General features: G+C 30.2%; 3 protein-coding genes across 4 annotated transcripts in view; all 3 read right to left on the bottom strand.

Moving 5' to 3' along the window:
* Nucleotides 1–14,710, bottom strand: part of LOC116773537 (protein Wnt-5b-like) — a 28,732-nt gene that overhangs the window by 13,937 nt on the left and 85 nt on the right. The window contains exon 2 of one of the 2 annotated variants that reach the window (XM_032666013.2): nt 11,371–11,502. In XM_032666013.2, coding sequence (XP_032521904.2) covers nt 11,371–11,459 — 89 coding nt within the window. In that variant the 5' untranslated portion in view covers nt 11,460–11,502. Of the gene's footprint in view, nt 1–6,851; nt 6,994–11,370; nt 11,503–14,710 lie in introns of those variants that run through there. The other variant, XM_061528827.1, reaches the window with a different exon arrangement.
* LOC116773534 (uncharacterized) lies at nt 3,661–4,440 on the bottom strand. The gene has a single exon (XM_032666010.2). It carries the CDS (start codon nt 4,164–4,166, stop codon nt 3,759–3,761), a length of 408 nt encoding a protein of 135 aa, XP_032521901.2. The 5' UTR covers nt 4,167–4,440; the 3' UTR covers nt 3,661–3,758.
* Nucleotides 6,820–7,233, bottom strand: LOC116773536 (uncharacterized). The gene has a single exon (XM_032666012.2). The coding sequence runs from the start codon at nt 7,184–7,186 to the stop codon at nt 6,854–6,856; it is 333 nt and encodes a 110-aa protein (XP_032521903.2). The 5' UTR covers nt 7,187–7,233; the 3' UTR covers nt 6,820–6,853.

The raw sequence follows: 14,710 nt of genomic DNA on the forward strand, positions 1-14,710 counted from the left end.
AGGAGATATTTTTCTATCACAGACAGATGTGTCAGTGAACATCAATAAGTAGATGCCCAGATACTTGACTAATACTAAGAGTAAGGGCCATTTTATTTTTTATGCTAAAGAGGGACAAACGAGCAGACAGTCGATGTAGTCACTATAGCCCATGGACGTCATAGTTTTACGGATGCGTTGCCGACCTTAATTGTGGAAGAGGGTATGGAAAGGGTGGGGTAAGGTAAAGAGCAACTGGCTCTCTCACTCATCAGACGAAACGCAGCCATTAAAGGCTACTTCACGCCTATGTTCCGTGAAAGGGTGGTACTTCCCCGGTGGGACCAGCCCATTTTCGACCTGCAGTAACTTGACCACAGCTAGGCTCTACCACCTCGATATTGTATAAATATCTCGGGTAGTAGGTAGGCAGATTCTTTATGTAATTCAATATCAATAGATCACGGTGCACCATTTTAATATTAAAAAGTATTTAACAATATTTTAATATATTTAGAAAATATATAAAACAATCAATCTCATAAAATCAAAGGTTCTAAAATAATCGAACCATTTTGTTTATTTTAAATTACGTAAACGTAGTGAATTAATGGAATCCGTACAAACTGATCACGTGTTTGAATAATTTTAAAGCAATATAATTGCAACAGAATTCACGTAAATATGGAAAAGCTCATATTGTTTTATATTTTTTGCTATGAATCATTGCGATGATTATTTGATTTTAATCAAGTCAAAAGTTGTTTCACATTTTTATCAACTTTTTAAAATCTTAATAGGGATGCATGAGTGATTTTTATTTTTCGTATTTTTTGTAGTTTAAACTTCATATAACATAAATAATTTCATTTAAAACTGAAAGTCAAAGGAAAATAAACCTAATTGAAAAGAAATCTCGAGCTAAGACAACAAGACACACGAAAATAAAAAAATTTTTTAGAGTCCAAACATCATTATAAAATTATACTTCTCAATATTTGATAAAAATAAGAAAAAAATATATTTTAAGTACATTTTATTAAAAAAAAAACTCTAAGAAATCCAAGCCTTTAAATTGATAACTGGATAAAAATAAACATTCCCTTAACTTCAATAATTAAAACTTAATACAGATTCATTAATAAAATTTATATACCTTAGTTTGAGGTAATAACATTTTAGTTTAATCCTTAATGTACTATCTGAATGAAACTATTTTATGTGTACTGAGTAATTTTATATTATTAGAAGGTTATCGTCCATTTACTCGCCAGTATGTTCAAAATTTTAAAATAATGTGCGATTTAAAAAATTATGATCGTATTAATTTTTGATTTTTTAAGGTCGCTTGAGATAAATGATATCAAATTAGTTTTAAAGGTATAAATAGACCCAAGAATGTTGGGTTAAGTTAGCACATCTAGAATGACGATGTCGGCTGCTTGAGATGAAATAAACTTAAAAACTATTGGATCAATGAAAATTAAATTTTCTGATTTCCAAAGACCAACATACAATGGTATTAAAAAAATCCCAAGGGAATGACAACTACGCAGGTAGTGAGATCTAACACTTTCGCGAGTTTTATTCATTTAAATGTAACTAATACATTTTCGGATATAGTACGCGGATTTATGTAGTTTTAAATAATAAAATCCGCGTAGTATATCCGAAAATATATTAGTTACATTTAAACTACGCAGGTACTACGGAGCGATTTCCGCGGTAGCTTCAATTGTCAGCGATCCTTCGATTTCTCTGGAACGCCATCACAACCTGGTTTCCAGACCGTTGGAATCCTGGAATATTTCGTAACCACCGAATGAGGAATCATAGAAAAATCTACACGGTCGAAATGACCGAACTCCTCTTTCATATCAGTAAAAAAATCAATTACCTAATTATTTTCACAGTGTTTCACCGATAGCTATATCGAAACGATTAAATTCCTACAACATCTGAATTACCTTTTTATTATGTCCTTATCGCTAATTGTTATAGCACATTATTTAATTGTTTCGTAAGCGTTCACAAATTGCTTCTGGCGGCCATCTTGCTTTTTTTATTGCGCATTTGTTTTTGTCTTTTTGAACATTCCCTTTGTTGTTTGTTGTGTTCCTGCTGGGACGTGTGTCTAATTTTAATAAAATTTTCCGTATATAAGATTATTGTTGTAAATACATACGTCTGTGAGTATGCTCACTGTTACATATAAAGCTACTGAAGGGTTTTTAATGAAAATTTACAATGATAAAGCTGAATATATTTTCTATAATTTATACCGGCAGGCAGTCAAATCAAGTAAAGTCCAGGACAATAGCTAGTGTAAATATTATATATATATATGTGTGTGTTCCAATTTTGTGGTTTACAAAGTAGGACAGCATAAAATATTATAATACTACCTTTCAAAACATTATAAAAAAGTTTTTAAATTTAAAATAAGGTTGAATGAAAATACTGTTATTGATTTTTTTTATTAACTTAATATTAATACATTCAACTTTACACCTGCGCTTCTAATAAGATTACAAAAATACTAAGTGAGTGATAAATAAGTATTTCTTAATCTAATAAATACTCCCAATATCCTCTTGGAACAAGTAAAATGTCATATTCTTAATGAAATAAGCTAAAGAAACAATATCCAGAATATATGAGCGAAAAGAAGAAGAAAGTTTAATAGTGTCGTTTAACAGGTCGCTTTATGATCATTTTAGTTAATAGTAAAGCGTTAATGTTTTCATCTCTAAAAAAAAGGCATCCATCTATTGCATGTCGCATTACATTGGCCGCTGAAAAAAGTTCTTATTCAATGTGTTAAATAAATTGGAAAGTTCACATAAAAATTAAACAAGAATCAGTAAATATAGCTTGATTATATTTAATTTAAATTGTCATTCGTGACTTTCTAAAGTCTTTCGTTATTCCAAAGAATTCTCTTTTTGAAGAAACTTAAAAGAAAAAAGAAACAACACAATTACGGCATTGAAAATTAACGATACTAAATATATAAAAATTACACTTTGAATCTGTCTTTGATGACTTTTAAATTTTCGTTAAAACTAAGAGGAAAATTATAGTGTTATTTTTAACATGCTGCCTGAAATAGTGACATATAAATTTATCATAAAGAATTATTTGATGTATTCTATAGTATAGATTAAAAGAGTAACTATATATATATATAATGTTGAATTCAATGCTCGTCGAAAGAGTACCTATAATAGAAATTTTCCTGAATGATGTCACCAAAGATGCACACTCAAGGCGAACAGTTACGACTCGCCGCATATAATATATATTCCCAACAAAAATAAAGCAATGTTTCCTCAGACTTCTTAAATACAAAGTACTCGATGCATTCAAGGTTTTAAAACTCATTTTTGATCTGAACTCACCGTTTATAACTATTTATGATTGATTAAATACATCGCTATTAGTCATTTGTTTTCTAGCGTCCCTTTTAATGAACACGTAATTTCATAAGCTATAGAAATAAGAGAATATTTTTTTTATTTAATGTCTTTTTTTAGCATAATAATTCACGTAGTGTATCACAAGGCTATGTATAGTTTCGTGCAAAAAAAAATAAGTACATCATTTACTATAAGGAAATTAAAGCAAAATAATATATATATGTATATTAATTTGTGAAAAAAAAAATAACACACAAAAAAACTAAATTAGTTAGGTTTTATTATATATAATCATCACGTCAGATAAACCTATAGAGATAATTTTTTACCAGACATGAACTGAGGGTTGAAATACCTGATCTAAAACTTCCTAGCGTACTGTCCGTCGTATAGAGGAGCCGAGTAACCTTTGCTTTGGAGTCTAAGATTAGGATTATTAGAAAACACCTCAACTTCAAACCTATAACCACGTAAAATAGATGGACTTTTAAGTTCTATGGTAACTGATTTCGCGCCAATTCCACCGGTTAAGATAGCAGCTTCTCCATCCTTATTGTCTCTTAGATCTGTAACGTACACCGCACTGATGACCTCGTCGTTTGGAGCGTTCACAACAATGTCTTCAGATCGTCTCCATAGAGCCGGTTCTGCCTCCTTAATTTCACCATAAATCTTCTTAGAATACGCCATCGTGTAACCCAATCTGATGTCATTGCAGTTGATGAGATTTTGCGATATAATTGTAAGTAAAATTATTGCTAAATACATTGCTGCGAGCGTTTTAGATGACAAATGATTCAGCGACGAATGTCTAAAGGGATATGGGACTTATATAGCGAGGCTGCCGTCATATAGTGACAAACAACGCGAGGTGCTATGTTATGTAGTTACTAATTTTACGCGGAAATCTGATTTTAGTTTGTATTTTTTGTTATGACTTTACGCATAACATAATATTTATTCTTTATTACATATAAATTTTAATCTATTTAAACTGTGTACAACACGCGGATTCTTTCGAAAATGTTTAATATTTTTTTTATATTTTCTTTAATTTATAAACTTGTCAGTATGTCATGTGCACACAGCTATTACTGTACATACAAATCGACAAACGTTAGCACTTTATATTAGTAAAAACCAATAACGAGAAAACGTTGAACATAATTTATCTTATATCAGAGGTTTGTACTCACAGACATGTATATAAAATATATTTTTATGTCTGTTTATAAATTATACCTTAACTGGCTCGACCATTGACGTACAATTAGCACCAATACGTTAATCACCTGAAGATTAGTTCCATCATTTTGGGTTCCATCATCACAAGACACGGACGTGAACATGTTTGTCATACAACTCCTAGTATTATCTGTTGCCCTGGTACTCGCGGCGACACACGACATTTTCCTGGGATATCCTGATATGGCCTCCAAAGTCATATACAGCAAGGTTCATCAGGAGAATCCGGCGATATGGGTCAGATCGGATACATTCACCGTGAACTGTTCTAAGAGTGACGTCATCAACGCCGTGAAAGTACTGGACCTGAGGGAAGACAAAACCGGCGAGGCTTACATCAAAGGAGGCGGTATAGGACAGACTTATGTCACGGTAGAGCTCGACAGTCCCAGCATCTTCAGAGGTTATAATTTCCTGGTACAAGTATACGCTATACATGCTAATAATTTTTTATTTCGTCATGGAAAATAACTAATAAATAATTTATTTAATAATTGTTATTTGAATAATTCCATTTTTATTTTATTTATTTTAAAATAAGGTTTTATTTTGTACACAATGAATAAAACAAATATTTTTAATTTATAAACACTATAACAACCTTTGTTACCATTTCAAATTAATATATAAATAAATAGTAAATAAAAAAACTGTTTGACTTGAAAATTACATATTTGTATTTATAGCTAATATTAAAATATTATATAAATAACAAACTTTGTTTTATTTATTTCACAGTTCCTTTGTTTCGTGTTCACCTTTGTTCGGATTTTTTATATAGGTCATAAAAAAATACAAAGTATGTTAAGAATTCCAAGAAAGACGATAAAGACTTAACAAACATATGTTATTTATTACCTATTCTAAAAGTATTATTTATTTGATAATTCACTGAAAAAAACAACATATCTCGTGTAAAATTCTCGTGTCACAATGCTCGTTCCCGTACTCCTCCGAAACGGCTTGACCGATTCTCATGAAGTTGTGTGAGCATATTGAGTAGGTCTGAGAGTCGGCCAACATCTATTTTTTATACCCCATAGTGATAAGGGTTGTTCACAATTAAACTTTTTTTTTAATTTTTGAACGAAATTTTTTATTTTTTTATAATGTGGCATCAAAAAATATATACAACCCTATTTTTTTTCTTTTTTATCAGCAACCCCTATTTTTTTTATATATATGTAAACAAAATACGAGTGTATGTTTGTTTCGGCTAATATCTAAAATGGCTGAACCGCGTTTAACGGGACTTATTGGCAGGCAGCTGATGTAAAAGTAACTTAGGGAGGCAGGGCGCTCCCAGGGCTTTAAAATTTTGTCATAGTTTCTTATGATCTTCCTTACGCAGACGGAGTCGCGGGTAACAGCTAGTATACTATAAAATATAAAAATAATGTATCCAAAAACTCCGTATATTAAAGATAGAAAAAAGGAGCCGAGTGACAACATAATTATGTTAAAATAATAAAATTCCTCAAAAAATTTTTTTTATGTAAAAAAAAAGTATCCATTCAAATCAAAATGTATCTCATGATATATATACATAGTGTTATAAATAATCTTTTATTTTTCGGGACATTTCAAACGATGATAACATTATAATATATAAATATTCTTTCCTTAATTTAAATTAACTTTAAATATTATAGTAATGATTTATTTATTGTATAAATCAATTCACACAAACGACAGACGTGTTTACTCGGCCTTGTTACAAATATGGTGACGTATGTTGACCGTAATTAAATGTTTAACATATGAATCAAGATATAACATATATATATAAAATATCTATTGTTAATACTTTGTTTGTAGAACAAAATATAGATTACTTATCATTCTTAGAAATAACATATAGTGTGCTAAAACAATATATAAGAACATTTGTACAAAATACTACTTATGAGAATCGAGAACCGGGTTAAAGTACAGCTTGTATGTTCTTATATTGAAGCTAAATTACTATAAAGTCTCATCAAAATCAGTGCAGTAATTTTGTATGGACTAGCACCAAATGAATATTAGTATAAGAGATTGTTTATCGTTAAATAAGTTTTTTTTTTGTCAATCAAATACAAGTCACGTTATCATAAATAGATACGTATTTAACATTGGATTATTTTTTTAGTAACGTTCAGGTTAGATTTCTTTAAAGATCGTAATAAAAGACGTGTTTGTAATGTCTATAGTTTAATTCTAACTTACGATCAGGCGTATATTTCTATGAGGTATCTGTAACCCGAGCCGCGCTCGCTCTTGAGTTTTATGTTCACGAATGGAAACCCAATGCCTCCTCGGTTTATCGAGGGTTCAGCCAGTCCGTTGTCCAGATCCCTTATCGCTATCCCCTTGATCTTCTGGTCTCCCACAGGATATTCGAAGTAGATCTCCTGCTCCCGTTTAATGAGCGGTATACCACCAGCTTCGACCGTCTTCTCGTATATTTTCCTAGCATTATATTCGCCGACCTGTCCCACGAAAACGCTTTTAGCGCACACAGCACTCACTATTGCGAATAGTATTAATATTTTAACGAACATGATGTCTGTTTTAGTCTCCACTGCGACTTGTTATGAGTGAGGTCGCGTAAGTCGCTTTACAAGGAAGCAGTCTCGGCTTACATGGTGCTAAAATCTCGATCATTAAGTATATAAAATGTCTAAGCCAATAATCATTCCTATGTTTTTTCTTCTTTTGCATTTAAAATGCTTTGATATGTACTAGGTCTCAGTTTTTCTATTATTAATTAATTTTGTCTCAATGTTGACTGACCTTGACCGTTAAAATTCGTAACCAGATTAACAGGACTGGCTTGTCTGAAGTTTACAAGCATTGTGGTAGGTAACTTGTGTATTATATAGTCTATAGACTTATTTCTTCCAATAAAAAATGTCCATATATATATATAACGACATATAAACCTCTCACATAAAATTAATTCACATTAACTAGTATCACTGGATCGCGGACAGAGGTCGACATCTGACTCAGTGTTACATCCGATGAAAACAGACTCTAATGCACAGGAATAGGGTTGAATATCGTCCGATATGAGAGCAGACAATTTATTTAATGCCCCAAATGTGTGATTAAAATCAGCTAAACAATGAATGGTTGTGGTAAAGAGTCGACTTTATATATTTGTATGTTATTATATATATAATAAAAAATATTATAAAATTTGTATGGAGATAGCTCAGTCAGCTCTGATTACTAATAATTCGTGTATAGAAACGAAGTAGAAGAATTGAGGTTGGTCGAGAAATGATAAGAAGCCTTCCGTTTTCATTGATAAAAAACGTCCGTATAGATGCTTTACAACAACGTATGTTTCCACTGTCAATTATTTGTGAACTATTGCCTGTTTGGAAATTTTAGAAATATAGACTTTTAAAAAATTAACATTATTTGGATATTTTTCCGAACATTATTTAAAGATTATATCAATACCGTATCTAATACACGATCAGTATTATCATTGCGCGGTGCAATCATATCGTTTGGAACATTTTTACTAAACGATTTATTCTATGTACTATCACGAAAAAGCTATATGAATATGTGTGTGGGTAATTTTAGGATAATCTCTTATCTGATGTTATCAATAATCAATGATATCTTTATCGATCACACAAGAAACAGTACGATCCAAAATGGCCGCCTATATTTACGTTATCCTAATGGTGCTTTATGGTGTGAATACTGAGAGTGTGTACGAAGGAGAGCGGTACATTGGTGACAGATTAGTGCATGAGAGTGAACACGTTAAAATACCTTATTACTTCATAAGGACATCTGATGTGGCGTTCCCTAAATACAACGAAGATGACGGCTATATTATAACAGCTATTGATGTTATAGACAACTCCCATGAAGGTGCGACTGCTGAGATTGATTATGGCGGTGTGGGAATGACTTACGCAAATATACATTTAAGAAGTGCTTTATTCTGTGGTTTCAATTACACTATAAGGATATACGGCGTTAAAATGGACTGATATTGTGACGTTTACCTTCATGATTTTTTTTTATGTTAAACGCCTTCCAAAAGGTGATAGCAATGCGTGTAAAAAATGACTTAACTATTTATATTTTTTCAGAAATAAATTGAATAAATAATATAATATTTTTATTACTGTAACACGTATTTTATATAAACTTGTGTTAATAATAATCAAAGAAAATTAAAAAGCTAAGGTATTTGTTTTAACTTTCTCTTTTTGACTCTCATTTTTTTAATTAAAAAGTAATAAATTTATTTACATTATTATCCCATTATAATAATCATATTGTTTTTATTTGACCAGCAAAGCTTATTCTATAAGAAGGTATAATTTCTAAGAGGTTTTAATGAACCTAGATAGATTCAATGAAAGACTAATTTGGCATTTAGTTAAGTATATATAAGTATTTCAAACTAAAATTAAGGTGTACTTTTAAAGAAAATAACGACGTCTTTATATGAATATTTTAATATTTTTGACCAAATTATTAATAAATAAATAAGAAACTACATAATAGTTACAATTGAAAAACAATCTGTTATTGATTAATTGTTACTATAAGGCATAAGCTTGTATGGATCAAAGTCATTGCTGAATAAATGTTCCGTATTATAATTACTTATAGTATTAAATTATTCTGGACATTAATTTGAGATCTTTAAGCCTTTCTTATAATCTATTTATAAGTAAATTTATGCTTATCAATCCAGTTGTGTCACGCGGATTTGCTTGGTACGATGTCAATCGATATATATATATATATATGATTAATTTATTTTCTCTTTTTATTATATAATATCGTAATAGTATCATCCTATCTATACATAGGTATGTATAACTAATAAATATATGTACGCATTTTAGGCGAGCGTAAAAATATAAATCTATTGATATGATATTAGTTTATCGTGACGAAATAGCGTCCATAGACCATAGATAACGTATAAATGAAACTAGTATTATTCGGATTTACTACGCGGATTTTGAATGTCTGTCAGTTGGTCCTTGTTATTTATCATCTATCTATCTATCTATTTAGATGATAAATAACAAGGACCAACTGACAGACATTCACACCTCGTCTGCCCGTGATCACGGTTGCTGCAAAGTAACCGAAACGTCGGGATTATGTAGTTTTTAAATAATAAAATCCGCGTAGTATATCCGAATAATACTAGTTTCATTTAAATGAATACTCGCGAAAATCTTAGATCTCATTATAGATAACGTAATAAGAACTGTGAGGTTCTTCATAAAAAAAGTAACACGAATCAACGTCTAAAAAGGTTTTATTAAAAACAAGAAATTTTAAAATCATGGATTAATCAATAATATTGTATGTAAAACTTTTGTTAAAAGTATGTATACATATAGTAAATGTTTATTACGGTTTTATATGTATTACAAGTAAAATTCAGAGCACGCGACCAATAAAGACATTAAACTTTTTGGCTACGATTCCTTTTACAACACCTGAACCGTCTAGACCTAGCTGTTTATATACAAGTGAAACAGCGAGCAAACACGAATGTAACATAACGTATATGTACTGAAGTGAATAGAATTATATTCTTATACACATATGACGTGTACATATAAATCGCAGCGCCTGTTTGAATTATTTGTATTGGGTAAATTGATTGTGGGTTACGTATTATTTGTTTTAATATTATTATTTTTTTTGCTAAATATACGGCGATAGTTTGTGTTGTGTTTGGAAGACTTGAGAACGAAATTTGATAAACAACCTCGCTGGTCGACTGAAACCTTCAATGAGGATGTTAGAATGTTATCGAAATATTTATAAAAAAAAAATAACAAAACTTGTCTATGATCTTGGTCTATTTGTTGACGATAGGAATAAATTATTCTGTTTGAAAAAGTCAACCAACGATTTTAGAGGCTCTTTTATAACGGAATGATGGAAATGAGGAAGAAGGTGGCAGCAGTTAAGAAAATTAATTTTATTTTAGAACACTACCAGTGGTAGAAGCGATAGAAAATGCACACATACGCCATATCTCACTCAAAGAACCTCTCGTTAAAGAGGATTTAACCATCGATGATTTGAGTCACTAGCCCCTGAATGAGGTTTACAGGAAGCTGGTACTGAAATCCTCACAGGTGTAAGCTATACTCCAGAAGCGAGCCAACTTTTACCACATAAAATTGTACCCTGAAGGTATCAGAGCAGTATTCATATGATTTGTTTAGCTGATCCAGCTCCTCCGAGGATAATTTGGAAGCTTCTTTACGACCGCAAAAAGAACATAGCCTGAAATGTCGATAACAACATACCGATTTTGGCTGGATTAAAAATTTGCGGAATATGACGAATGTCTTCTTTTTGTGTATTGAACTAACAAAACGTTAGACTGAACTAAATAAAATCAATCCTATGATAAAGTCCATTTATAACGAATGACAGGCCGGAGATGAGTAGCATGAACATTGTTAGTGATGGCAAGGATTACGTCTTACAGAAATTCCACCGCTCCATTCTCTAGCAAGATCCAAGAAGTATAAGTTTCGGATGGAAACCGCTTTCGTCTCTCCGCCATAACACAGATACATTTTATAATACAGATAACAACACAAATAAAACCAATCTTTTGACAGTGACATTTATATTATAAATACAGATAGAAACTTAAGACGAGCTCTTTGACAGTGACATTGACGTTTATAATACAGATGATAAATATTTACGGAATACTCACAACCAGCTGCCGTTAGTCCAGGTGTCTCTCCGCCTGGCGTCGCCGCTCACAACAATCACTAGCAACATCAGTGCGATAGATAACCCCATTTTATATCACATCTTGGAACACTTCTGATACAACAACTAGGTACTTAAATCACTTTACAAATATCAATGGAATTATAATAATAAAAATATATATAATGAAATATGAATGGCTAAGAAAAAAACTCTTTAATATTCATTGTTACGCCTCGTTCTGTTTATTCGATTTTGTCAAACAAAAAAATAGTGTCCGCAGACAGAGGTTGATAAATTATCTCCGTAAAACTATACATAAAACTCTTTATACTAATTTGTTTGATCACAAAATTATTTATTATATATATGAGATATTAAAAAAAAAAACAAATGACACTAGTTGAGCTGTTAAAACTGAATTAACATAGAGTTCGTTGACCTGTTAAATTTATTGTTATTGTATTAGGGTCAATGATATGTCCATTAAGAGACTCATAACATATTATATGTTTATTGTAAATAGACAAATAAAAACAAAAAAAAATTAATAACAATGCGATAAAAATTTATTATTTCCTTAGATATATTTTTCTTAAAGGGATCTACCGATTTTGATGTGGTTTCTTTTCATTTGAAAATCAGTTCTCGACCGTATTCAGCTATCACAGTCCCAGCAGCGTAAGAGTACTAGATCTTTTTAAAATAACATAAGTCATTTCGGTCTGCGATTATTCGACAAATAACTCAGCGTCAATAACATTGTAAAATGACAGTTAATGTGTTCGGGTTTTTTTGTCATTACAGTCTTAATACTAATGTTTTGAATCTTTTTCTTTAAAAAAAAAATCTTAAATTTTTTTCTTTTAAATCTTAAACTAATTGTATCTGTAATTTACATGGCTCTCTGATATAACGTATGTCTATGTTATTCATAATTTAACTGACTATTAAAAATTTAACCTCATTCAAAACTTAATTAACTGTCTAGCATTAACTGAGACCTGCCACTTATATAAATATATGAGGTGAACGGTCAAAATTATTTGGTTATATAATAGAATAAAAATTTCTTACTTTATTAATTATTTTAAAATAGTGTCCATTTCAAAGATGTTTCTTCAATGCTTTGAAAGGAACAAGTTTTAAATGTAAAAGTCTTTTTTTACATTCGTTTCTAACAAAAGATTCCAAATATGTATCAAAAATCCAAGTCCAATATTCAGAAAAAAATATCGATTATTAATCGATTAATAATCGATTTCCAAGTATCTTTCCTTGCTACGTATAAAAACTACCTTCGTCAAAACTCTCTTTTATTCAAATGTTACTGGAACAATAGCGAGGACTAAGTCCAAAACAACATACGAATTAAATCTATTATATAAAAACCAATCTAGACTTATATATATTATCTTTATTTATATCAAATATGTTATTAAAATTGATATTTACGAGAAAAAAAACCTTGCTGAGATAGATTTCGTTAATCGGTTTAACCCTTAATTATAACGTGGTGTGCTCATGAGGGGGTGGTTCTTAGTATTTCATTATGACAGACGAGATGGTGAGTTGACCTTTTTTTGTGAAGTTTCTTACAGCGAAGGTAGAGTTTTTTAAATGTTAGTTTGATATGAAGTTAATTTCAGTTTATACAACGATGGAATTTAAATTAGAACGTCCAGAAGGAAAAATTCATACACGAGGATTCGAACCCGCTATCCTTATAATGTTGCGATCAGTGGCTTTACCCATTAAGCCATCGTGTCCTGTATCGGACAGGTGAATAAATTTGTCGTCCCGATATAAAGGTTGCCTGTTTAGAATGACCAATTATATATATATATATATATATATATCACATAAGTTAGAAATAAGTTACGTTTACCCGACAGCTCAAATATTCCCGTTCAAAAATCTTCGCAAATGGCATGGCTTATCCAAAAAGTTAGCGTTTGTTGACGAAAAAACCTCATTGTAAATATTTATTCGCTATAATTGCTTAGTACGAGTTTGTACCATCACACAACATACTACGCGTTTCCTTATTGTCATTAAATAACTTACATTGATGCTGTAGTTGAAGATTTACGACTGAAAAAACGTTAACGCTCGACACATAGTGTGACCATGCCAACTCGGTGTAAGCAAATAGATTGATAAGTTAGACATAGCATGAAAAATATCACTCACTATCAACAATCGGTCAAAAATTTTCAGCTAAAAGACAAAAAAAACGACTTAATATTTTGTTACCAAAAACTTAAATTATCACCTATTTAGTTTTGCTAATTAAAATAATATATACATACCGCCTTTTCTTTCATATTATTGATATACAACGGATAGGAGTGAAGTGTATAAAATAATGTTATTATGATTTACAACACACGATTACGACACGATTTATTTATACGACACGACATTCGAGATAGTTTGAAAGCTTTGTTCAAAACAAATGCACACAATACACATTTTCATATAAACCGATGTTTTAAATTTCTGGGTTTCTTTATAGTTTACAACATGTAATATATCGTCTTTTGTAAAAGAAAATATAATTAAGTACATATATATATAAAAAATAATTAAAAGCATTTAATTACAATTAAGGGTTATGTAACAAAAAAATATATAAATAAAAATCTTTATCGTCTGCATATTACTATTTAAACATTTTCTTATTTTTGTAATTCGTTCATCATGTATAATATTAGTTATACATTTAGTAAAAATGTGTTCCGCTTGTATCAGAGACGATATCAGTAAGTTATTTCTATATGTAAAATCCGAACTATTTAAGAAGTGAATAAAAATTGTGAGTTCAAAAATCTCTGTACGGTTAAAAACTTAACGTGTTTCTCTCATTTGAATATTAACATCATTTGTGATGCTGTTTTAACCGGATAATTGAGACATCTTCACGTAAATAATATATACACGTATATGGTGTGGCTCACTAGTACATTTTTATATATTTAAATTAGTTATGAAACGGAAATATTTGCCTCACATAACTGCTTATTAGAAAATGATGAAACGCAAAAGAATATTTTTCATGTATTTCTATTAATAATTAATAAAATTATCGTTAATAAAAATTAATAGCGATTTATGGATTAATCTTAAATATTCATCGTGTTAAATTTATTTGACGTCCTCTTATGATTCCATTAAGAACATAGATATATAGATACTCAATTTAAACAATTAAAAAATCTTTGTATTTCATAAAAAAAAAAAAAAAACTTTTAACACTGACACAATATAACAGAACAAAACTGTTCGAAATTTAAAATATTTATAGCGTCGGTAACGTATTTAAAAATATATTATTATTT

This window comes from Danaus plexippus, assembly GCF_018135715.1.
Source record: "Danaus plexippus chromosome 22 unlocalized genomic scaffold, MEX_DaPlex mxdp_33, whole genome shotgun sequence".
Taxonomy (NCBI): Eukaryota; Metazoa; Arthropoda; class Insecta; order Lepidoptera; family Nymphalidae; genus Danaus; species Danaus plexippus.